This window comes from Canis aureus, chromosome 31, assembly GCF_053574225.1.
Source record: "Canis aureus isolate CA01 chromosome 31, VMU_Caureus_v.1.0, whole genome shotgun sequence".
NCBI classification, from domain to species: Eukaryota; Metazoa; Chordata; class Mammalia; order Carnivora; family Canidae; genus Canis; species Canis aureus.
In genome coordinates, this window is record NC_135641.1 from 9,574,483 (window position 1) to 9,600,652 (window position 26,170).

The 26,170-nt window shown below is 42.9% G+C and overlaps 1 protein-coding gene across 13 annotated transcripts in view; it reads left to right on the top strand.

Annotated features, from left to right (window-relative positions):
* SEMA5A (semaphorin 5A) overlaps positions 1–26,170 on the top strand; it is a 474,025-nt gene that overhangs the window by 390,128 nt on the left and 57,727 nt on the right. For all 13 annotated transcript variants that reach the window (XM_077879611.1, XM_077879602.1, XM_077879610.1 and 10 more), the window contains 2 exons: positions 4,625–4,768; positions 15,164–15,311. In XM_077879611.1, the coding sequence (XP_077735737.1) occupies positions 4,625–4,768; positions 15,164–15,311 (292 nt within the window). The remainder of the gene's footprint in view (positions 1–4,624; positions 4,769–15,163; positions 15,312–26,170) is intronic.

The window sequence follows — 26,170 nt, forward strand, 5'->3', positions numbered from 1 at the left end:
TTAAATGTGTAATGGAATCCAAATGCCTTAGTGATTTCATAGCTACCTGCCCATTTAAAAAATCAATCAGCAGGCTCTAATTTAACATTCAGAAAATGTATGTTTTTCCTTCTGTGAATTTCCTATTTCTATTCTCTTTCTCTCATAGAATCTTATCCAAATATATTATGTTTCTATGTTTAAAAGTCTTATATTGATTACTATATCATACCTCTCTGTGACTACCACAATAGCAAATTATATGAATGGAATTGAAAAACCAAATCTTTATTTCTGATAACCATAGGCTTTACATTTTAAATATTTATTTTGAAAATTAGCTTACTATGAATATTAACATCATGAATGTTACACATTTTGACAATTTTTTGAAACTAAAATGTCAGATTTTATTGGAAATCCATTACTTCAGGCAATTGTTTTTAACTCCCAACTATTTTTCCTATTCAGGCATGAATGCAGCCTCTTGTCTGATTCGGGGAGGGCTTAGCATCAATTCCATTCTTACTAGTCACAAGCACTGACAAGTACGGCTCCCATAAGTAGATGGAAATATAAGATTACAGCATTTTCACTCACTTTTCTGAATTCTTTTGAAGTCATCTGCCAAAAGTATGGTAATCTAATAGCCAAAGATTGCTTTTATTGCTTCATATCAATTGATGACCTGTTTATGTTGGCGTTCAATTTTGTTGGAAGCAAAAAATTGCAACCCACCTTACCTGCAAAGCCAACTTTTCTGCTCATTCAGTACTGACAGATACTTCCTCCGTTTGTGCAAAGCACATCAGAAAGCCTTTCAGAAGGCCAACCAGAGGATTCCAAACTAAACCTGTTATTGTTTACTCATAGGCATCTCCTCTAACCCCATATACTCAGAAAGTGTCGAGAAATTCAAAATATTGCTAATTCAGTACATCCTGCAAATATATTTTTGGGTTTTTTTTTTTAAGATTTATTTATTTATTCGAGAGAGAGAGAAATAGAGGGAGCGGGAGAGAAGCAGACTCCCCGCTGAGCACAGAGCCTTTTAGGACCCTTAGATCGTGAAATCAAGAGTCAGGCGCTTAACTGATGGAGACACTCAGGCACCCCACAAATATATTTTTGATTAAATGCTTTAATCACATCACATCATTTAAATATGTTTTCTTACTACCCTAGAGCAGCAGATTGAAGTCATTCAATGTATGAAAGGAAATCCACAATATAAAGTAATTAGCTAAGCCAGACTTTCAAAGCAGGGCCATGTCAGCCTTACTATCAGTCAGAAAGATTTGGTTTTATTTTATAATTAAAATGAACATTTGAATGTGCATCCACATGATACCCTGTCACTTCTGAATTCTAATTCTTGGGGAAGGAGGGGCAGAACCAGGTAGATAGGAAGAAGAGAGAGAAATACGTAGCCAAATAAGAAGGTAGAAGGTCCAGGGAAGGGAGAAATGATCTGTGCGTGGGCCTGAAAGACTGAACAGGGAGCCCCAGAGCTGGGACAGCCCTGGGTGGTGGTTCGATCCTCTCAGCTGCCAGTCCTAGCCACCGGCCCTCTGAGCAGCTGGAGAAACGAGGGCCTCGGTCCTTGGGGCCACGACAGGGCACGGCACCCATCCTATGGGCTTTGACAGCTGGAGGCTAGAAGAAGCCCAGTCCTTAACAGAGTCCTGCTCTGCGCTGCAGCATGTCAGAACGCAGAACAACCCAGCTGGCTCAACATCCTGGTCCTGGTCCTGAGTAACCAGGAGAACAGTTCAGACAGGGATGCGCTGAGTTTCCTGTTTCCTCTGCTTCTTCTTCTGCTCTCCCTTGATTGTGTTACTACACTCCATGCTCCTGCTCCCCTGCCCCTGGCGTGTCATGACCACAGCAGCATCTTATATTTTAAAACAAGTATCAGGAAAGCTTCTCAAATCAGTCTTCAAGCTCTCTCCACACTTGCTTGTTAATTTACAGTATTTTTTTTTAAAGTATGGTCTTGTTTCCATGAGCCTGTTTAGCATGCAAAAACCATTCTGGGCAGGTCTTCTATGACATCCCTAACCCTGCAGATCAAATGGGGGATCCCACTCTGTGAGAGCGCAGTGTGCGAGGGCGCTTCCTCCCCAGGAGGAAAGGCCAATCAGAGTCTAGCCACCAACAATGCCAGGACCTGGACCTGCTGTGCCCCTGCTCCTCTTCTCAGGCCAGCCCGGGTCACTTCACAAGATTGAAAGGAGTACAGCAGGGCTCCACAGATTAGATTATTTGTGTGAAGGACGCCTGAGTGGCTCAGCGGCTGAGCGCCTGCCTTCAACCCAAGTCATGATCTTGGGGTCCCGGGATCGAATCCCACATCGGACTCCCCGCAGGGAGCCTGCTTCTCTCTCTGCCTGTGTCTCTCTCATGAAAAAATAAATAAAATCTTTAAAAGATTTGTGTGATTACAGAAAACAGAGGCATATCAGCTTTGCAGTCTGCACAGCATTCTTTTTATGAAACTGAGATGGTTGCCATCGAGGCATGGGAGAAACTTTATAAAAGTTACAGAACTGTTGCTATTTGAAGGTTGTGATCAGTGATGAATATTCTTTTTGATACTATTTATGGAAAAAAGGACAGTCAAGTGCATGACTGCAGCTTGTTTATTGATATGTCTTTGGCTTTGGTTCCTGTTGAAATGTCATCCTCTGAGCAGACCTGCAATATATTTAGTGGTTATTTTAAGATTAATAATTGAATAACTGAACCCATCTTAGTGATGCTTTAAATGCATAACTGGCCTGTTGTGGATTGGTTTAATCCTCGAAATGATTGGTATGCTGATACATGCTTACTTGGTGTTAGTTAACGGCCGCCAGCTACAGTGTCTGCTTCTAAGAGACATTACAAGCCTGCAAACCCAGGTCTGAAGAGTAGACACACACGTAGGTAATTGCACTCATGTAGTTCTAAACTTAATGTATTTCTGTTATTTATGCATACTTCCATTTACCCACTCCTCTCTCTACAACATGTTCCCTATATTGTAAATAGAATATATCACAAGATGTCCTATTAAAAGGTTTAGGAAACTAAGAATTTCCAAACAATTTTGGAAGCAGTGTTCCCTGCAGTATCTAACAGTTTTGCCGACATATAAAGAAACTTTGAGAGTCAAAAGGTCATTTTATTCATGTTGAAATGGCTGTTTTTTAGAAAATTCAATGAATTTTTGATATCTTTTTTAAATTGTGTGGGATAACAGGGTATAAGATACTAGCTAATTACCTTTATGAGCAACTTGGGAGGATTTGTCATATTTTGTCATTCCTTGGTTGAATTACCTTAAAGCAGCTTTACGATAATATAATACATCAAAGTATCACTATGTATTTTAGTTATTTATATCATGAAGAAGTTTCAGAAAATAGAGAAATATGAAATATACTAAGAATTTTCTCAGAGGAATTTTCACTTGAAATTATTATAGAAATTATATATTCAAATTATTGTTTATACCTTGAGTTTCAATGGCACAGGTTCCACAACTACATATTTTTAAAGGAATGTATAAAGTAAAAATAAGAATGATTTTTTTCAGTTGATTTTTTTTTTGAGTGGAAATGAAAATCCTATGAGGACAACATATCTATAGAAACGCATATGTGATCAGAGAAGTATAAACATATTCCAATTGAAGTAGACTGTTCACATGGGAGTTTGGATGCTGAATTTAACAGATCTTTTGACAGTTAAAATCTTTAAAAATGCCTGCAATTTGTTTTTTAATATCAGGGACTCTACTAAGGGAGATACTTAAATTCTAAACATTCTGAATACAGACATTTTAATACAGGAAAAGTACAACATTAAACAACAACAAAAACTTCTGTGTGGTGGTTCATTTTATAAAACACTTTAATACAAACTGTTTTTCATTTTAATTTTATGGTTTATATGCCTATCATATTATGTGTAGGATAACATAAATACAGTCATGTGCAATTTGTACTTTTTGTTTATATTCCATATCTTCGTCAAATTCTAAGAAAATAGCCAAGAATCTGAATTCATAGTACCCTTCCTTCATTTTTATTGAAGTTTGTTTTAAAACTTTGGACATTATGATGCTCTTTATCAGTAGGAATGCTATCAGAATTACTGATCTTTGTTGCTATTACTAGATTTTAAAAGTAAGCATTATAGGTAGTTTTGGATGATATTTTGTTCAGATGTGCCCTTTTTATACATCAGAAATGATATAGTACAAATCAAATAGAAGATAAACTCCAGAGGTTCAGGGCATATCTAATTCCTTTTCAACAGAATAAACTTATTCTTCATTTCACTTATTCTTCATTAATTTAACATTTTCATAACGAAAATGTTTTAGTAGTTTCTCTAGCCCATTTTAAATTATGTATAGTGCACTTTAAGCATTAGTCTCAAAGGTCCTACCTTGACTCTAAAATCAGATACCGAGGAGAAGGATCTCACGGGACTGGATGTGTCCAGTCCTGTCCTATGGCTCCTCTTCCCCGTCCCTTCCCAGCCCGGGATCCAACAGTCCACATGGGGGACGCGTGGAGGAATTTGGAGGTGGGCGCACACGGCGGGAGATGCTGAGCTAGTTTGACTCTGTGACGCCACTGCTTCCTCTCCCCAGGAATGGAGGCTGGACCCCCTGGACCTCGTGGTCTCCCTGCAGCACCACCTGTGGGATCGGCTTCCAGGTGCGCCAGCGATCCTGCAGCAACCCCACTCCGCGGCACGGGGGCCGGGTGTGCGTGGGCCAGAACCGCGAGGAGAGGTAGGCGCCGCTCTGCCCCCAGCACAGCCATCCTCACGCTTCCTGCCATTCCAGCGCGGCCGCGTTTCTCTGCGGTTTCAGTTTGGGATGTAGCTTAGCTTATCTGTGGCATCCCTTTCTGTCGAGCCAAAGCGTCCTGTTCTTCTCCTGACATCCTCTACTTTTGATCCAAGCCTCATGTCGACAAGCATCACTGTGCCAGCGTCCGCCGTGCCTGCATGGTTGGCTCGCTGAGCAGTTCCCAGGGGAGCAGAGGTGCAGGGACAGGGGGCACCTCTGTGCTGGGCTCCCTGGGGACGCAGAAAGTGAGTCTGCTGGAGGAAACGTGTTCGTGTTAGAATTCAACCAGACCCAGTCTCAAACCCTGTGGTTCCAGGTAGGACCTAAGGCGGCCTTGGGTCCAGATGGTAGTCGGATGAAGTAGTTTCCCATCAGAACTAACTCCAGCAGCTGGAGCAAGGTGAGAACATATTCAGGGTCAGGGTACATTTATAAGGACACCCTCTTCTCTTAGCCCAGACGCTCGGGGAGGCCGCCGCGGAACACAGACGGCGCCGTGTTCCGTGTGTGCTGTAAGCTTTCGGTTCCTCGTGGGGATGTTTCAGTTCAGCTTGCATTGAACAGTTTGTTGCTTTTTCTAGAATCAGACATTTGGCTTTGGCTTCATAAAATCTAGAGTTGTGACGGTTGGCTCTTTCCTGCATATGTAAAGTACATTCTAGTTTATGACTGTTGGGAGAAAATCCAAGTAGGTGAATTTCACACCACCCAGGATTTCTATTTTTTCCCACTTATATAAATGTATTGACCCATGTGAAACAAAATGGATTTTGATGCCTTTTAATTAAAATGTAGTAAGGATTGTATCTGTCATATGGGTTCAGTAAGAGCCTCTTAGAAAACTACTGTATGCAGCTCTTTGCTATGTGATCAATATTTATATAGACAAAACCAACAGGTTTACTGTACAGGTCCTTCCCTGCTAGGTATTTATTACAAACTCAAAACAACCGGGGAGAATCGTGCCTTTCTTTCTTCACTGTGATCCTAAATTGCCAATTAGGATGTCATTCCTTTTGACTCAGAGGAAAAGGAAAGATGGTTTTTACAAAGCAAGGATGGTCGTTTTTGAAGTAGTCCCCTGAGACATCTATCATTTCCAATCCAATACCAGTTGATAAGTGGGAAAGCTGGTTATGAGCGAATTGTCTCCCTGCTATTTCTAAACCTTGTAAGATTTAAAATTGATTGGAAGTTTTAAAATGCCTTACATTGTCACATAATACAGCTCTTTCAGGCAGAGTCACCTTCATCAGTGTGAAGTTGCCCTAGGATCCCAGCAACTCTGCAAATGTAGCACCCGTTAGCCCCTTTCCTAGGCTGAGTGCACAGGAAGGAAGTTGCTGTTTAACTCCATGGCTAACAGATATGTACATTCTGTATGCACTTGTGATGGTAAAGCTACGTCTTCAGGGAAAAATCAGGATGGCTAGCATGTTTGGGGGATTTACACTTAAAATGTTCCCTTTTTATGTAAAAAAAAAAAAAAACAGGCTTATTTGGGCAAGATAAATATTTTGTTAGTGGAGGAATATTTGAATATATATAATAAATGGGTGGATGGTAGGAACAGAAACTCTATAAGATTTTTATAAAATTGAAGCTTCCCTATTGAACAGCCTTTCTAGATTAACAGGCTATCAAGAGATTAATAAAACTTAGAAAAAAACAGTACATAATACCTGTTTCTTGGTCTTCACAAGCAAATAGTTCTGAGATTTCTTTGTTGTGTTACATGGGAGGTGTCTCTGCCTGCACAGTATAAGGGAACACCATCCCCTAGACATATTTGAGAACTAAACTCAAGATTCCAGGAGACTCTGGTCTCCATAGGAGGACACAGAAGGACAATGACAAGACATATACACAGTAATACCATTGCACCTGCTGCTCTAAATACCATCATCCCTAAAGAACTCCCAAGTGGCCCCAAGTGAATAGATTGATTCCCCCAGAAAAGTCCCTAAGTTAAGGCCGGGATTATAGTTAGTGACTTCGTTTGGATCAAAATGTCCAGGATGGAGTGATTCAATGGTAGTTTTATGGCAATAAAAATCTCAAAAGTATTCACACCATTTTTTCTGACATACTGGATTTAAAAAAATAATCTAACTTATCTTGTACACTTACTTTAGAGGGTGTGGACACTGTTTTTCTGTTCTAAAAGGTACCGGAAAATGATGTTCTTGAGTACCAAGAACCAAGTGGAAGTACTGATTCCCAAAGAGGCCACTAACAAGGATGAAGCAGTGGACCTCTGTGTCAATACTATCAAAATGCAAGTGTCATTATCTGTATTAGTTTTCTCTTCGTATGTAACCATAGTTGCAAAAAATTAGTGGCTTAAAAAGGCACACATTTATTATTTCACAGTCCTAGTGGATGAAGAGTTTTAGTATGACTACTTGGGTTCTCCGCTCACCCAGAGCTGCAGTCTCATCTGGGCATCAACTGGGGATAGACCTATTTGTAAGATCACATGGTTGTTGTCAGCATTTAGTCCCTGGGGGATTGTCAAATTAAGAATCTCAGTTTCCTGCCAAGTGAGCTATTCTGACATGGTCACTTTCTTCCTCAAATCTGGCAAGGAAGAAAGTCTCCTCATGGGATGGGCAGTATGGTTTTATATAGTGCAGTTGCAAATTGACATGCCATCACCTGGCTATATTCTATTGGTTAGAAGTCACAGACCCTGACTCCACTTAAGAGAAGACATTACACAGGACATGAATACAAGCAGGCAAGGATCACTGGGGTCACCTTGCAATATCTGCCACAGTCAATGACATGTCCCTCAGTCATTCATGTCCTTTCCATATGCAAAACGTATTTCACCTATTCCCAAGGCCCCCAAAAGTTTCATACCATTAAATCATCTCCCCAAATTCCAGAACCTTACCATTTCAATCAGGCTCAGATATGAATGAGGCTTTCTGGGTGTCATTCCTCTCATCCTTTCAGCCTCTAAAATCAAAGCAAGGTATCTACCACCAATACACCCAACTTGTGGTGGTGGGACAGGCAATGGGTAACAGCTATTGACATTTCTGTTCAAAAGAGCGGGGGGCAGGGTTGGAAAGTATAGAGGAATCACTGCTCCATGGAAATTCTGAAATCTAGCCAGACAAGTGTTGGGAGTTGCTCGATTAAGTTTCAAGGCCTATGCATAATTCTGCATGGTTCTTGGCTCTGCCTTCTAGGCTCTCATTGCTGCTTCCTGATTCATCTTTTTTCATGAAAGTTAGCATGTGCTTGCAGCCGGGTAGTTTTATCAACCTGTTTCCTGCCAGTAGGATTCTGAATTCCAGCAGTCTCATTCCATTTGTATTTTCTCTGTACGGTGCAAGCTGGTATTTTTGCTGAAATAAACTTTATGGGTCTTTTGTGGATTTCCTTAAGGTTTACTCTAGTAAACAAATCCACACCCACAGACCTTTTTTGAGATAGCCCTCTCTAGCCAGGGATCCTCCTGATGGTGCGGGACCCCACCCTGTGGCTTGCTTGTGATTGAGACCATCTGTGAGGCACACCCTTGCTCCTGACCTCTGGAGAGCACCCTTTGTGTAACTGAAGCTACTCTGATCCTTTGGTCTTTCTGAGGTTTTAGCAAGAGGTTATACCCTCACGCCTCCAGCGTTTTCCTCCATGCCAGCCATTCCTGACAGTACTCAGAAGCTATTTATCGATTTGAGCATATTTGCCATCAGTAGAGACTCAGAATTTCCAAAACTATTCCATCCTGGTCCCTCCTGTTTGTTATTCCTTCCCACAATTTTTTTTTTTCCTTTCCTCATACATTTTAGCATAAGCAGCAAGAAGAAACCAAGCTGCACCTCCAACACTCTGTGTGGAAATTTTCTTGGCAGCGTAACTCACTTCACACTGACGTGTTCCGCTTTCCATAGAACCGTAGAGACAGCCTGGAAGCTCTCTGCTGTGTCACAAGGTTCTCCCTTACCCCAGTTTCCAATCCTGGGCTCCTCTTTTCTTTTTCATTTTGATGGTGGTAAAATATATTTACCAGGGCAACCCCAGTGGCTCAGCGGTTTAGCGCTGCCTTCAGCCCAGGGCCTGATCCTGGAGACCCAGGATCAAGTCCCACGTCAGGCTCCCTGCACAGAGCCTGCTTCTCCCTCTGCCTGTGTCTCTGCCTCTCTCTCTCTCTCTCTCTCTCTCTCTGTCATGAATAAATGAATAAAATCTTTAAAAATATATATATATTTAACATAAAATTCACCATTTAGCCATGTTTAAGTGTTTGATTCAGTGGCATTAATTACCTTTACTGTATTGTATAACTATAAAACATTACCTATTTCCAACCATCACCCCAAACCTGTAAACATTAAGCAGTGATTCCCCATTTTTTCCCTCCTCCCAGCCCCTGGTAACCTCTAATCTATGTTCCTTCTCTATAAATTTGCCTATTTGAGATATTCATATAGATAGAATCACGGGATATTGGCATCCTTGTGTCTTGCTGATTCCATGTAGCATAATGTTTTCAAGGCTCATCCGTGCTGGACCATGTGTTAGAGCTTCATTCCTCTTTATAGGCTGAATACTACTCAACCGTATGGCTTTCTCATGTTGTATTTATCTCTTTAGCCATCAGTTGACAGGTGGGTTATTTCCACCTTTTGGTCCTTGTGAATAGTGCTACAGTGAACACTAGCATATGAGTGTCTGTTCAAGTCCCTGTGTGAGTTCTTTGTGTAACTGACAATGCTCAGTGTATAAACCTGACAGTGTATGAACCTAGAAGTAGATTTTCTGGGTCATATGGCAATTCAATGTTTCATTTTCTGGGGAGCTGCCAAATGGTTCAACACAGTGGCTTCAACATTGTACACTCCCACCAACAGTGTGTCGGGGTTCAAGTTTCTCCACAACCTCGCCAGCGCTTGTTTGTTTCTTCCTTTCTTTCCTTCTTTCTTGCCATCCAGCAGGTATAAAGTAATGATCTCATTGTGGTTTTGATTTGCATTTCTGTAAGGACTAATGATGTTGAGCATCTTCTCCTGTGCCTACTGGCCACTTGTCTACATTTTTGGAAATGTCTGTTCAAGTCCTTTGCCCATTTGCTTATTGAGTTGGTTTTGTCGTGAAGTTTTAGTGCTTATTCTATTTCCTTCTAAAGCCTCACTGGCAGCATCCTCAAAGTCTCTCTACTACGATCCTCAAACTTCTTGCTTCTACCCATTACCTGGTCCCAAAGTCATGTTCACATGTCTAGGATTTTCTGCAGTCGCACTGCATGTTAAGGCACCAAAATCTTTTTCAGGAGACATTACATAACACTGTTACCTCTGACTCAGGGCCTGAAGCACTTCGTGTTTATTGGCTCACAGGTTCTGTGGGTTTGTAGCTGGGACACAGTTGACCTGGGTCCTTTGCTTCTGGATCTCACGAGGCTGCCACACACCGTAGACCATGGCTGGGGTCTCATCTGAGGCTGACGGGAGGTGTGCTTCCCACATCACATGGTTGTCAGCAGCATTCCGCTCCCCAGGTGCTATCAGACTAAGTCTCTGAGCCAGAAGTTCCCTCAATCCCTCACCACCTAGGCCATTCAGGTCTGACTGCTTCATTCCTCAAAGCGGTGGCATGGGGAGATGGGGGAGAGTTTGCTAAAAAAATGCATATTGCAGTCTTGTGTAGATTTAATCATGGAAATGATATCCTGTCATTTTTGCCATATTCCCTTGGTTAGGAGCAAATCACGGGTCCTTCCCACCTCCTCCTCCCCACCACACACACACAAGGTGTGACGTCCAGAAGGGGGGACCACAGGGACCACATTAGAGTCTGCCCCCACTGCATTATCAAAGTTAAGAGGCCCAGAACCAGTAGGGACTTTACTATGTGATTTTTATTATTTGATTTCTTTTATCATATGATTTTTTATTATATTTTTCTCTGTCTCTCTGGAGTGTGTTTGCTTATTAGCAAGCTAAAGTACTGCTCCTTTGCAAACCATTCCTTTCTCCTCCTGGGTTCTCCTAGCTCTCTCCTCGGGTAAAAATTAATAGTGTGGGGGACTTATTGTAGGTACAGTTTCTCTGGTGCCACAGAGATTTGATTATTTCAATATGGCCCAGGAAAGGGATGGTCGCTTGAGCCAATCCAGGAGCAGAGGCTCAGATAGGGCACTGACTAGTTCAGGCTGACAGACACTGCAGTGAGAAACTAGCACGGACCAAACCAGAGCAGAACGCAGCTTGTAGCATGAAGAGAAATGACCACCTCACACCAGTGAGAATGGGGAAAATTAACAAGGCAGGAAACCACAAATGTTGGAGAGGATGCGGAGAAAGGGGAACCCTCTTACACTGTTGGTGGGAATGTGAACTGGTGCAGCCACTCTGGAAAACTGTGTGGAGGTTCCTCAAAGAGTTAAAAATAGACCTGCCCTACGACCCAGCAATTGCACTGTTGGGGATTTACCCCAAAGATACAGATGCAATGAAACGCCAGGACACCTGCACCCCGATGTTTCTAGCAGCAATGTCCACAGTAGCCAAACTGTGGAAGGAGCCTCGGTGTCCATCGAAAGATCAATGGATAAAGAAGATGTGGTCTATGTATACAATGGAATATTCCTCAGCCATTAGAAAGGACAAATACCCACCATTTGCTTCGACATGGATGGAACTGGAGGGTATTATGCTGAGTGAAGTAAGTCAATCGGAGAAGGACAAACATTATATGGTCTCATTCATTTGGGGAATATAAATAATAGTGAAAGGGAATAGAGGGAAAGGGAGAAGAAATGTGTGGGAAATATCAGAAAGGGAGACAGAACATAAAGACTCCTAACTCTGGGAAATGAACTAGGGGTGGTGGAAGGGGAGGAGGGCGGGGGGGTGGGGGTGAATGGGTGATGGGCACTGAGGGGGGCACTTGACGGGATGAGCACTGGGTGTTATTCTGTATGTTGGCAAATTGAACACCAATAAAAAATAAATTTATTATATAAAAAAAAAGATATGACCAGAAATGATACAGTGTTGAGAATCTAGTTCACATTGGGTTATGAAAGGCAGTTCTTTTCACAGAGACTAATTTGTGGAAAAATTGATAATTTATGGAGAAATATTGCTGGGTTATTAATTCACTTTTAAATGCAAAATGAGAATGAGCAGTCAAGGGCAAAATTAAAATCTGAATTTTTAATGCATCATGAAATGCGTCTGTGACTTTCAGTGCTTTAAGATACTAGAGATCCAGGAAAGCCTAAAAAACTTCAAGAATGTTCAGCTGTTACTGGGCAAAAGCTAGCTGTGTATAGAGGGCTAGAGAGATGAAGAACCACTGGCCGGTCCATTGTATAGATATTTTATCCATAAATTAATAAAAGTCTTGGAACAAGCAGAGTTGCCAAGGTATCTACCTTCTAGTCCCCATTGTCGTCTGTGACCAGGAAAGACACTGGAGACTCAGTGGGTAGTTCAAGAAGAGGCACTTCTGTCGGGAGCACATGCTGGTTGGAGTGGGGGACCTGGGGGTCAGAAGGACCCTGCTTCCTTGAAATTGCAGAGAATCCTGTGTTTGAGGATTGTAAAGGAAGGGCTCTGCCTCTGGGCCAACTTTCCTGAGGTGGATTTGTGAGTGAAAACCCAGACGTAAAGGGGGCATTGCTGGCTAGCCTAGCAATTTCTTTCCTTTCCGACCTGCCTTGCAGAGGGTGACAGAGTCACATATCTTGGTTGAAGCTCTTTTCCCAGGACTGCTGTAACAAGAGAAAGAGCGAAAAATGGAAGGCGCATGGTGGATAGCTTTAAAATGCAGCCAAATTTATTGACCCTGGTTGCAAGTTCTGTGCTACATGCAGTTTTCAGGCTCTCCTGCAGTAGGACGTCAGCTCTGCTAACAGAGTGATTTCTGACGTGGCCTGCCATAGGTAAATATGAGAAAGTATTTATGTTCTAGGATGTATTTTGCTATGGGAAGATGGTAGCTACCTTGCTGTGCTTTTTATTAAAAGTGTTTTATAAGTATATTTAGCAAGATTTTCCTTTATCCTCCCTATTCTTCTATTGCTTGTTTTTGTTTCTGAAAGCTAAAATGAGGATAAGGAGTCCTGGTGGTCCATACATTTTACATGTTGGCCAATCGGCCCAGCGGGAGGTGGCCTCCTACCCCTCAATCTATCACAGTGAGAGAAGATATATGTGGATATTTTGAATCAAAATCTGAGAGTTCTGATGTTCTGGGTTTTCTTTCCTCCCAAACATGTTCTTGAATGGCACCTCCCTTTTTGGATGCTCCATGCGCTGACACATATGTTACTAATCCCTGGGTAGGCAGGATGTTTTCCTTATTGCAGTTGTGCCTGTTGGCACATGCTTCCTGAGATCAAATGTTTTTCATCTGTTGTATCCTCAATCTTGTTTTGGCTCTCCTACCTAGAAGCCACACTCTCTTAATTAGCAAACCCCTTCCCTTTCTCACCTACACATACGCATGTCCATCGCCCTGAACTCTTGAGAGCCAGAGCCCTGGGAGGCTGTGTATGACCTGGAAGAGCAAGGTTATATGTTTCTCTTCCTTAAAAGTTGAGAAGATGAAAGAGCGAGGACTATTTGGTTCCGCTGACTACTCATCTATGTGAACATTTAGAGAAATGAAATGTGCCCTATGGTTCTTGCCTTTGAGGCTTCTTCTGCTATGACACATCAGCTGTCTCCCCCCCAGAAGTACACGTGCCTCCCTCCTTCCCACAAAGGAGAGGCTGACATATGACTCTACTGTTCATCTTTATGTGTTTCTCTGCACTCACACAGATGCCCCATCTTCGCCCCACTGCACCAAGCCCAAGCCCAAGTGTGTTACTTTCCATTGTGTTTGTCCAGCTTGGAACACCTCTCCCTGGCACTGTTGCAATCCAGACTCTCCTGGTTGGTATTTGCTCCTTCTGCTCTTCCTGCTGGTGGAGTCTTTGGAGACTGGACCTCACATTGACACAGGGAGTGCTCCTGATATTTCAGGGAGCTCCGGGCCACCAGTGGGAATGAGACAGCAACCCCTGGAGACCAGTCTTCACTTTCCAACCTGGATGGTACAATTTTGTTTCCTCAAATGACTTGTTCTGGTTTCTGGAAACCAGCTACCATTTGTCCTTACTTCCTACTCATTAATAGTATTTTCTGTTCTGGGCTTGTGTCCATTTCCCTGTATTCATCTTAGGTTGTAAACACCTGTCATATGGAAACACGCTTGGAATGCCCTTTGCATAATGCCCTGCAGGATTTAGCGTTTATTAAAACGGTGGCATTACAGGTGACTTAACGTAGCCTTGCAGATGAGAGTCTCTGCCTCGTGTCTGGATCCAGATGGGGTGGGGAGAGACATGTTAGAAAAAGTCCTGCATGCTTCTGTCCTCTAGAAGCTAAATTTCTGTTTAGTAGATGGAGAACTGAATTTAAATAGTGCTTTAAATTGCCAGATATGTTTCACGAAGTTTGACCATGGTCAGAACAATCTCTTCCTCCCTAGAGGCTGTAACCTGTAGAATGCCAGGCTGCTTCCTTCTTGCTTTTTGTTTGTTCATTTGTTTCTCTCACTTGGCTTCATTTCGCTTATAGTATTAAAAACTGGGGAGAAATTTGACTCATTTAAGGCCAGAGAAGGCCTTGTATAGTTGGCTAATAATTGACAATATGAACATATATGTAGAAGGACAGGGTGTATGAATAGGACCAGTGTTTGTAAATAGTTATTCAAGTTGTCAAGGATAACTGGTGGTCTTTTAGAATTAAGGTTGTGTGACATCACTTTGAGAGGTTACAAATACATTTAAAAATACAATAACCTAAGGAAGCATGAGGCTTCCTGCTATAATCAAGCTTTAACTTTTCTTTACTTTATATTAATAGGATTGTGAGCCTTATTTGATTCAAGAATGAGAATTGAATTCCAAAGACACTTTTGCTGACTTTGTGTCCATAACCTACTTTATCTTTCAGTGTTTGTGTTTAGAAGATAAATGCCCTACCTAGCTATTCTCTGTGTGGTCTCATTTTTGAGTGTCTATTTGAAGGGTTCTGTTTTGTTTGTTTCTTCTCTAATTGGCTGCACAGGAAGCTCCATCCTGCATTGTGAGTTGAGCATCTTCTTCATTGTCTCCTGTGCATCTCACTGTCTGTGCGCACACAGCATGGCCAGTACCCCACCTGCCCCCATGACTGTGCAAACCACTCCGCACACAAAAAGCCCCTCCACATGGAGCATGCCCATGTATTCAACATCTGGTGCAGGGAAGGACCGTGGAAAGGTCTGTGGCTTCATGTTGCCCTGAACAGTTTCCTTTTCCTCTTGATTTCCCCATCACAGATACTGCAATGAGCATTTGCTGTGCCCCCCGCACATGTTCTGGACGGGCTGGGGTCCTTGGGAACGGTGCACAGCCCAGTGTGGCGGTGGCATTCAAGCTCGCCGCAGGACCTGTGAGAATGGACCTGACTGCGCGGGCTGTAATGTGGTGAGTATGGACCTCTTCATTCTCAGCCCATGACCTAGAGCTGGGAGTCTCAAGCCAGCACATCCTGGGTACTCTGCACACACTTGATATACTGCAAGCATTAGGTGTTCTACAAACACTACATGCTTTGTAAACATGACATGTCTAGACACTGGATGCTCTGTATACAGTAGATGCTCTGCAAACATGAAATGCTCTGTAAAGTGACATTTGACAAGATGCTCTGCATGTGCTATGTGCTGTAAATCATGTAAGTTTCTCTAGTTAATGAGAATATTTGGAGGAAATACTGGAAATTCATAGTAGCTTGGAGGCTTCTTGAATTAAATATTCACTTATGGGATAAACTGCCCCCGGAGTTCCCAGTTCTGATTTCTAAGCTATGACAGAAGCTTCAATGTGCTTACCTCTGGTCACTGTATTCGGTTTGGGAGAATGGCATAAGGTCTCCACACTGAACCATACGAAGGTATAGAAAGCAGAACAAACCTGAGACACTCTGAGGATCGAGAAACTTTATGGGGCTGTCGTCAGAGCACACTGGTGCCCAAGTCAGAGCGAATAAAGGACAACTTAGAGTTTTGTTTTTCTTCTGCCTTCACAGGTCATATTTCTTTTAACACTCTAAATCCTTACAAAAAATTCCACTTGTGCAAGCACCATTCCAAAGGCTGCTGCTGCTCTTCCTGTGTTACCTGTAATGATGACTTAGTACTGAGGGCTGCTGGGCCTCTGCCTCGGCCAGCTCCCCCAGGGCTGGCGGCATAGCGTGCACGCAGTGGGTGAGCATGTCCTGGGGGAGAAGCTCAGCATGAGAAGGTCTAGCTTGGCATTCTTCCTCGCCGGTCTTTCCAGTCATTCTTTGCATCGTTTTCATAACCGTGGTCCATGAGGCTGAGCAATGTTTTTGTGCTGCAGTAACGCTTGTTTTTGTGAAATGCAAAAACCACACACTCCTGAGAGCCTTGGAAAATTCAGAGAGGAAGAAGGCATGGGCATTTTTGTCAGAGATGCCCAATGCAAGGAGATTTCTGTTACTGGGATTTGCAATTAGATTCCTTCCCCTTCACCTGGCAAATATTGCCATAGCTTTAATAGAAGCTATAACTGATTATAGAAGCACTTGTTTCTGGGTTGGCCTGCACTGAATTATGGCCATGAAGAATCTTAGTGCCAGTTTAGAATGATATTTATTGATATTTCAGATGCTGAAACATAAAATTATTTGTTAAAATGAGCAAGGTAATTCCATGAACACTCACTTGTTCTAGGAAGATGGTTTAAATGGGTAGCTTCATTTTCTGCTGAAATACATCATTTCCTATTTCTGGTAGATCAGCGTCAGGGACCGGGATCCCCACTCACATATGAAGGTTTGTCTCATCAGCTGGGAAGCTGCAGGGAGGATGACCTGGGTTGATCTTGCACTTTAGTTTCTAAAACTTTTCAATACAAATAACTCAGAAAACATTTCAGGTCATTCATTTTCAATAATTAGGTCATTGAAATGAATGAAAATGAAAAACATTTCAGGTCATTGACTTCAATAATTAGGTTTAAATACAGTTTAATGAAAAAAAGAATTATATTAAGGAATCCCCTGTATAGTCACTGGAGTGTGTGTGTGTGTTACATCTGATTATAAATGTAAAAACCAAATGTCTTCCTAAAGTGTTAATGTATTTATTGCTTTGTGTCCAAATTTACAGAATTATGGTTTATGAAACAAATACAGCATCACTTCTCCAATCCAGAAAAATGTCATGCCTGTCTCCAATGAGCCTAATGTCAGTTCTTAGGTATTTTAATTTAGGGTGGTTTTTTTGTTTGTTTTTTCTTTGTGGTCATGTACTTCCAAGAAGGTATCACTGTGGTACAGTCGTGCAGTCTGCTCTTTTATGATAGAGGCACAACGTTGATTTTTCTTCTCATGTAGCTTTTCCCACTTATTCCAGTTCCTGTCTCTCCGAAGACACTAATGCCAGCTCATGCCAACTGAGCAACATGAGAAGGATAAAGGAGGGGCTTGGCTTTGTTGGATTACTGAGAAAATGTATCCCATCCATTAAATCCCTAAGTTTATTTAAAAATGACAGTTACTTAAAGTAACATGTTGATTGTCGGATTCTTGCTACAGTTTTTTTTTTTTTTTTTTTAAGATTTAATTTATTTATTCATGGGGTGGGAGGCACAGACACTGGCAGAGAGAGAAGCAGGCTCCATGCAGGGAGCCTGACGTGGGACTCGATCCCCGGTCTCCAGGACCACACCCTGGGCTGAAGGTGGCGCTAAACCACTGAGCCACCTGGGCTGCTTCTTGCTACAGTTTTTAAGTCTTGAACCTCAAACTATGTTCATTTTTTACGGAGGTCTTCTATACAATAATAGCTGTTAAGCATAGGTAACATTTTGATTTTGGAGTCATGAAGTTGATTATACACTTGCCAATATCTAATATGGGTGATGAGTCAGGTGACATTTCTGAATCTTGGTCTCCTCCTCCAAGAAGGGGACAACAGTCCCTTCGTCCCAGGGTAGCTGTGAATGTCAAAGCTGGTGATGCCTGAGGTTCTGGCACTTTCCTCACCCTTGTTTCTGTTTGTTTTTCCTGGACTACAGCTGCTTCACCAAGCTCAAACTTACTGAACATGACAGTATGCTAATGAAGCATTATTTACACAGTAAAAGACGGGTCTGTGGAAACGATGACTCGAATTTCCTGAGTACTATAGCAATTTATAGTAAAAGAGTTGATTTCAAGTTCCAAGTATTAACAAGTTATAAAAGACTTGAGGATCTTCTCTTGCTCCACCATGTTAAAACCGAAATACTGCGAAAAGATTTCCCAAGTATCATCTGTGAAATTCATATATCCTTATCTTTGAATAAATCTCCAAGCCTTTATTTAAATCTCAATAAGAACTTGAGTGCAGACAAGGTAAGGGCCCTCTTGGACAGCTATGAGCTTTTTCCTCAAAACCCTGCTCTTAAAATTTCCAAATGTTCACATTTCTTCAAGATCTCCATTTTCAGTTCTTTTGGGTAAACATGCAGAAATGGGCTTGCTGGATCATATGGTAGTTCCATTTTTAACTTTTTGAGGAACTTCCATACTGTTTTCCATAGCAGCTGCCCATTTCTCATTCCCACCAACAGGGTGCCAGGGTTCCAATCCCTTCACATCTGAAAGAATCGAAATCAGGATCTTGATGAGATTTCTGCACTCCTGTGTTCAATGCAGCACTATTCACAATAGCCAAATGTGACTATCTCGATGTCCATTGACAGATGAGTGGATAAAGAAAATGTGCACATACGATCAAATACTATTCAGCCGTTTACAAGGAACACGTTGCTCAGCATGTAACACGTAGATGAATCTTGAGGACATCATGCTACGTGCACTTAAGTAGACACAGATAGAGTCTATCAAATTCATAGACTCAAAGAGGAGAATGGTGGTGGAATCAAAGGGCCCCTTAGGGGCTGAGCAGGGAGGGAAATGGGGAGTTCCTGATCAATGAGCACAAAGTTTCAGTTAAGCGAGATGAGCAAGTTCTAGAGATATGCTCTGCATCGTTGTACCTGCATCGTTGCACTTAAAAGTTTTGGGGGGTAGGGGCACCTGGGTGGCTCAGTGGTTGAGCATCTGCCTTTGGCTCAAGCCATGATCCCAGGGTCCTGGGATCGAGTCCCATATCGGGTTCCCCACAGGGAGCCTGCTTCTTCCTCTGCCTGTGTCTCTGCCTCTCTCTGTGTGTCTCTCATGAATAAATAAATAAAATCTTTAAAAGAAAAAAGTTTAGGGGGTAGACTTCATGTTAAATGTTCTTACTACAGTAAAATAAAATAAAATCAAATAATAAAAACATAAAGTTCAGGGGGAAAAGGTCCAAGTGTTGAAGGCGTGGTGGCTGTAGAGCCTTCAGTCGTATGGGGAGCTGATTGACAGACTCAGAGTGGAGACCTGGATCTTGTGCAGCCACTTAATTGTGTGAACGTGGGGCCCACCCAGTCCCGGACCTCTGTCTTCCTCCGCATGATTTGAGGCAAAGCCAGCCGGTGTTCAAGCTCCCAGGGCCCTCAAATCACTGAGTCTGTGATCCTGGTATCTCATCTGTGGACCTTGGGGTTACATATGTCCAGCTGACTAGGGGACCACTTCCAGCAGGTGTCCCTCCCCAGGGCCTGAGTCCTCTGATAAGTTTAGAATGAGACAATTGATGACACATCAGGACATTTAAGGGACAGACATTTCCTCTCCACATTCAAGTAAGCCTCTTTAGAACCAAAGGAGTGTCTGGGCTTCTCTGAACCTCAGTGTTCCTCCATGATATCCCTGCACAAATGTGACCTCACAGAGCAGTGAGGGGAGTGGAGGGGTAGAGTGGTGGGGCCTCTGAGTCACCAGGACGCTGCCCGTGCTATGCCACGGCATAAACACCCAGCGGTTTGGGTGATTACATGTAATCTCACCCAGAGTAAATGTTGCTCAGTGACAAATGTAACACAGGCATTCATAAAATAGGAATTCCCGTCATCATCATATTGGCAGCCATTGTACAGTTTCTGTGGGAAAATATTCTGTTCTTGAATAATATAACAACAGCAACAGCTACCATTTTATATTTTATTATATTTTAGATCATCTTTATATTAAGTACTAATACATGAATATTATCGATATTCTATGTTAATATAATATTATTTTACACTAATTGTATCTGGCATGGTTACCTTTCTTTTTTTAATGAATATAATCCACTTTAATCTTTTTAAGACAGAAAATACATGCAAGCATGGTGGGGGGTGGTTGGGGAAGAGAGAATCTTCATGCTCACTGCAGAGCCTGATGTAGGGCTCGATCTCACGACCCTGAGATCATGACCTGAGCCGAAATTGAAGTTGGATGCTTAACCAACTGAACCACCCAGATGCCCTGGTTGTCTTTCATTTCTAATTTGCTTTGATACTACCTAGTAACCATAGTGATAATTATTATATCAAGTCTTACAAATGGTAACTTACTGGGTAACATCAAATGAATTATTGAATGAAATTATAATTAAACATACTGCAATTATTATTATTTAAACCTGTTATGGTAGACAGAAATCTTGTATTACATAATAAAATGCTCATAGTAACCCTGAATGGCAGTGGAGAGAAATAAAGATATTTAATGCATAGCCACCAAGAGCCAGGAGCATTCTGTTTGTCTTTGGTTCTGTGACCACGGCTCTGTGAATGTGACTTTACTAATGTTTATGGGTGAGGGAGGTGAGACAGCGGAGGGAGGTAACCTGCCTAAGGGTACTGAGCTGGTAGGCAGAGAAGCGGGGCCCCCGGAGAAGTTGTCACCAGTATGGTCCCTTGTCCTTCCCATCCCACCTGTGAGAAATAAGCTGAGGGGTGACAGTTTTCCTGCCAGGATTTGAGCATACATCACATCAGTGCCCTGACAATCAAAGTGATAATTATTTAATTTAAAATAATTAGCCAGATCATTTTAGAATAGCCATTTTGGGGTGAATGATTGTTGGCTTATTTTCATTTCCTGTTTAACCTTTTCTGGAGAATAACTAGTAACCATAGTGATAATTGTTAAATGGAGTCCTGAAAATCCTAACTTACTGCACAATGTCTAATGACATGCTGAAATGGAATTATAACGAAGCATACCGTAGTTGTTATGTAGGTGTGTTATGATAGAATGGCATTCTGTGCTACATAAGACAACAGTGAACTTTTATTGAGCACCTACTACATGCCATAAATTACACCAAAAGCAATTAAAATGTATTATGTGTATTCTCCCTTGTACTCCTGCTGGCAGTTTTCATTAGTACCTCACGTGGAGATAGAAAACTCAGCTTGAGGGATCCCTGGGTGGCACAGCGGTTTAGAGCCTGCCTTTGGCCCAGGGCGTGATCCTGGAGACCCGGGATCAAATCCCATGTCGGGCTCCCGGTGCATGGAGCCTGCTTCTCCCTCTGCCTATGTCTCTGCCTCTCTCTCTCTGTGTGACTATCATAAATAAATAAAAACTAAAAAAAAAAAAAAAAAAAAAAAAAAAAAGAAAACTCAGCTTGAGAAAGATTAATGAACCTGTCCAGTAGCAAGTGGCGAGTGGGTGTTGGGGCCAGCATTTTGAGCACTGGCTCACTGGCACACACAGAAGTAAATGACACGACCCCCTTTGCCTAATTTCTCTGCTGGATGCTCAGTAGCAAATGATAGGACTTTATTTTCTTTTTCATTTTATCTAATACAAAGTATATCTGAAAAGAAAGAGGGCCTCTTGTCCTTCTGTATACTTCTGTGTTCATGAGCACCCTTGATTTTCAGAAGCCTGTGCCCATGTTTTCAGCTAACCACAAGAGTGCCATGGGAGATTTTCATGACCGTGGAAATTAACTGATGACAAATGCATAACACAAGTCTTAACTCTGTGTTTTGGAAGAAAATTACAACACATGAAAGGAAGAAAGACCTGACGATGTTGTGTTGTATAAATAGAATTGCTTCCCAAATTAATGTAACTCAAACCTCCCCAAAGATTTCAGCGGATGTGTGGAAGAATAGAGCTAAACACGGGGTCAGATACAGGAGAGATAATTCAAAGACGGGAACAGACGTAGCGCGGCCCGCACTGTATTTATTACTGAAATGTCACACAAAGTGTAAAACAGTTGACCAAACGCTGTGATTTATGCTCTCAACAGGAAGCATGGGAGAGTATCTATTTCCCAGAAACAAAAGAGCTAGCCTCCAGGAGACCCAGAAAGGTCAAGAAGAAAGACGTTAAGATTAATACACCCTGTCAAGGGGATTCAGGGACGGTTAATCAGAGTTGGCGGAACACACTGAAAATTGTTGGTGTCAAATGATGGCACTATGGGTAAATTTGGGAACACATGAAACCCGGCAACCGGAAGTTTTAAATAGTTTGTTACAGACGAAAATAATCGCACTATCGCAGAACACCTCAGGTTTTCCGTAGCACGTTGGAGTTTGCAAAATTTTGAAAAATGTCATCTCGCCCATTCCTGGTTTTCCAAACGGGAGAATCAGGGCCTGGATAAAATGATGTGCGCACCCGAATCCTTGCCGCTGGCAGAGCAAGGCCCTGCTCCAGGTCTTCTCAGCACCTAAGGTGCCGGAAAGGTCCAGATGCCGTGGCCTCCTCAGGAAATGAGGCAAGCCCTGCGGCATTAGCCGCCAGAAGCTAAGCTCCTCCCACCCACCAAACCAGACAGGTTCAGAGACTAATTAGAAAGGCTCATTTCCATTCCTCCCAGACTGCTGCAGTGATCCTCGTACCCCACGTATCGCCTCGTGCTCAACCCTCACCAGGGGAACCCGCCTCCTTGAAGTGGCACCTGCTTCTATGCAGGTAGGCGGTGGCACCTCCGCTGCTCTCGGCCGAGAAGACGCCTCAAGTAGTTGGAAGCTTCTCCTTGCTAGTTTGTGATTGTTGATTTCCTTTGTGCTCACATGTAGCGTCTCCATTTCTGAACATTGTTTACCTGGAGATCTGTGCTTCCGCCGTGGAGGATAGGCACATTTTTATCAGGAGGTGTGTAGGAGGTGTTCCCTTTGTTCTGTTATTTTTGTTTTTGTTTTTTAAAGATTGTATTTATTTATTCATGAGAGACACACAGAGAGAGGCAGAGACACAGGCAGAGGGAGAAGCAGGCTCCATGCAGGGAGCCTGTTGGGGGACTGGATGCCAGGACCCCGGGATCACACCCTGAGCCAAAGGCAGACACTCAATTGTTGAGCTACCCAGTAGTCCCTACTCTGTATTTTTGTTCGCTTTTGTTCCATGTGTGCCGTGTATGCCCAGCACAGGCCAGGCTGAGGGTAAGTGGTTACTTCACTTTGGGACAAGATCCATATCCCCATTTCCATACGATCATTTGCCATCGCCAACTGTACCCTGAAAACTCATCATAGGCGCTGATCTCTCACCTGGGTCCCTGCGTGGGCTGCTTATGCAGCAGTGTGGAAGCTTTTGTTTAATAAGCCAGTTGGCCCTTATACAAGATACAACTAGTTTTAGCCAGTTGTATCAGCTAGTTTTAGATACAACTAGTTTAGATACAGCTCGTTTAGATACAACTAGTTTTGTGCCTTGTTTACCCAAATACCATTCTATAGTTCTAAAACAACCCAATCTTCTTAAATAAGAATAGATAAAATCAAGTAAAATCAAATAATTTGATTCCAACTCAATTGAAGGCATATAGAATTTTTATAGAGAAAATTTATATGTTTCATCATCACCATCATAATTTCTGCAGGCTGGGTATTGTTGGAAGAACTTCTTAGGGATTTTATTATGTATTCCTGCTAGTGAACCAGGGATGTGGCATTATTATTAGATTAACCACTTCACAGGTGCGGAAACATGATACAAAGAGACGTGATAGCTCAGCTCACACAAGGGGTGGCCAGACTCAAGGCCAGGCATTTGTACTGATGGCCTATGTGTTTCTAGCTACATTCTGTAGCCTTATCTGATATTTGAAAAATAACTTCAAAGGTAAAGTTTAAAAGACTGCTGTTTTCCTGATGCTGCCATACACACGAATGTGTTTATGGAAATGTTTTTACCCAACTGAATATGAACCACAGCAGATTTGATAAAGTGGATCATTCGAGCTAAAAGCTGAAAGGAGGCAATCAGTTTTCACTTATTGAGAGCAGCAGGTGACTCTTGGTGGCTTCTGAGAATGCATGTAATGAGGAGCTAGAGGGACTAGAGGATTCTTGGGGGAGGCCTAGACATCCAGATGCTCTTGGGAGGGGCACCCTCCAATACCTATTCTTCAAAGCCACTATATACAGTTGTACAGGTTGTGTACTGCATAGTTCTAAGGGCTGTTGAAGATCATCTACATGTGAGTAGTACCCCTCTAGAAGGCCAGTGTGCAGCCTGGGTGCTAATGGTAGAACTGCAGGACCACCTTAGACCTGACCTGCGTACATAAACACTATAGTTCTTCAAAACCTCTGAAATATATGTGGCAGTTGCCACCTGTCATTTTGAACTTTGTTCTGCTTCATGGCGGTGTAGAAGCCGAGGGGGGCAAGCTGCACGTCTTAGCCTGAGCTCCATTTAAAATAGGGCTTGATCACAGAGTTAATTCTGGAGATGAATCTACAGCAGCAGGTAAGACGGATGAGGAGAGCAAGGCAGGGAAGAAGAAAGAGCCCATGTTAGGGTTTGCTGCCAAGGTCACCTTTGTGAACAGCAGGGCAGATTCTTCCCGGGATGGCTGGGAAGCCTGCAGGATGGCTGTCAGAAGCAAGCCTCATCGGCTCCCCTTGGTGGAGGGCTGCTCCTGGCTACACCGTCCTTGGGGGCCTCAGAGAAGACCCTGATAGGGAAAGTCACAGGAAGTGAGACCTGTGCCCCTGGTGGGTGTGGCTGCCACACGGCTGCCACCACCATGCCTGCAGCTGGGGTCCCCACTGGAGGCCCCCAAAGCACTGGCTACACCTGGCTAGAACCGGCTAGCAAGCACAGGAATTCTGAAGCTGCCGTCCAATAATTGGAGCTACACCCTGCCTTCTAGGGTCCTCTGGCCTCCTGAACTTTCCAGCCATCAGATGGCTGTAGATGCTCATTATTGGGCAGATTGCACCTTGTTTTCCAGCAGACATTTTTATCTAGTTCCGTGGTTCTCACCACGTGGACCAGTTCTTCCCTTGGGAAAAGCCGTTAGGGGGTCCTGGGAAAGGTTTCTGCATCCCCTCAATGCGAGACGCAGGAAGGGAGGGCTCCTTCCCTCTCTGGATACTGCTGTGTGGGCAGGTGAAGCTGGAAGGCTGCTCCCCAGCTGCTGAGGGCCTGAGAGTCACCAGGTTGGGGCCCAGGGACGCAATAGCCCAGCAGAGAGGCAGAGCTGGGAGCACCGATGCGCCCGTGTGTCTGCTTCCCCGCCTGGAGTCAAAACTATCCTAAGGGCTGTGGCTGCTCCCGCCCTTCACCATCCTCCCCCTCAGAAGCCAGGTCCTCAAGGATGGGGAGGGCGCGGGCACCCCCCCCACCAAGCTTTCTCGCTCCTGTCCAGTCTCTGGAAGCTGCCTCTTAAAACCACTTCACAAGGATAGTAAAAGCCATGCTTTCTTGATTGTTTTATTTGTTGCAAGTGGTCTGAAATTTTCATGCGATCCACATGAGCTCCACAAAAGCTCAAAACTGATCTTGACCTTCGTGAAGAAGGTCACAGTATGAACTCTTCTATTGCACCTTGCTTGTAGAATGCATTCACTTGTATTTCCAAATATCCTTCCCCAGAGAAATGATTGATCTCCCTAGCTGAAACTTGATATTACACCTTCATTAGCATGGGAATGCAAAAATTGCTTTCTTTTGTTATGAGCTACCTCAGTGAAGGGCTTGCAAATGGGAAAGACTGTCAGAGTAAAAATACCCTATTTTGTGAAAAGAGACTTGAGCATTTTGAAGAAGTCAATATCAGTACACAGAATCAGGTGATATGGCGGGTGGCCGCAGAAATGTGGGTTTGCTGAAATGTAGCCCTGCAAGCTCAGTGATCGAGTTTAAGAATGGTGCACGACACAGACGGGGAGAAAAGAAAAATGATGGATGATAGGAATTAATCCATCAAAAGTCTGCTTCTAGGACATATAAATTATCATCTACAATCTCTGGAAATTGCAATTGGTATGGAGATCTGGAGTGTTTCACAAAAATGTTTTATTTATAGTGTTAGAAGAGTCTGTTGCACAGATTTCTTTGCCTTTACCAAAAAAAAAAAAAAAACAAAATCAGGTTTGTTCCTGCCTATAATAACTCAAATGCAGTGATTGCAAAGTTAATTGAA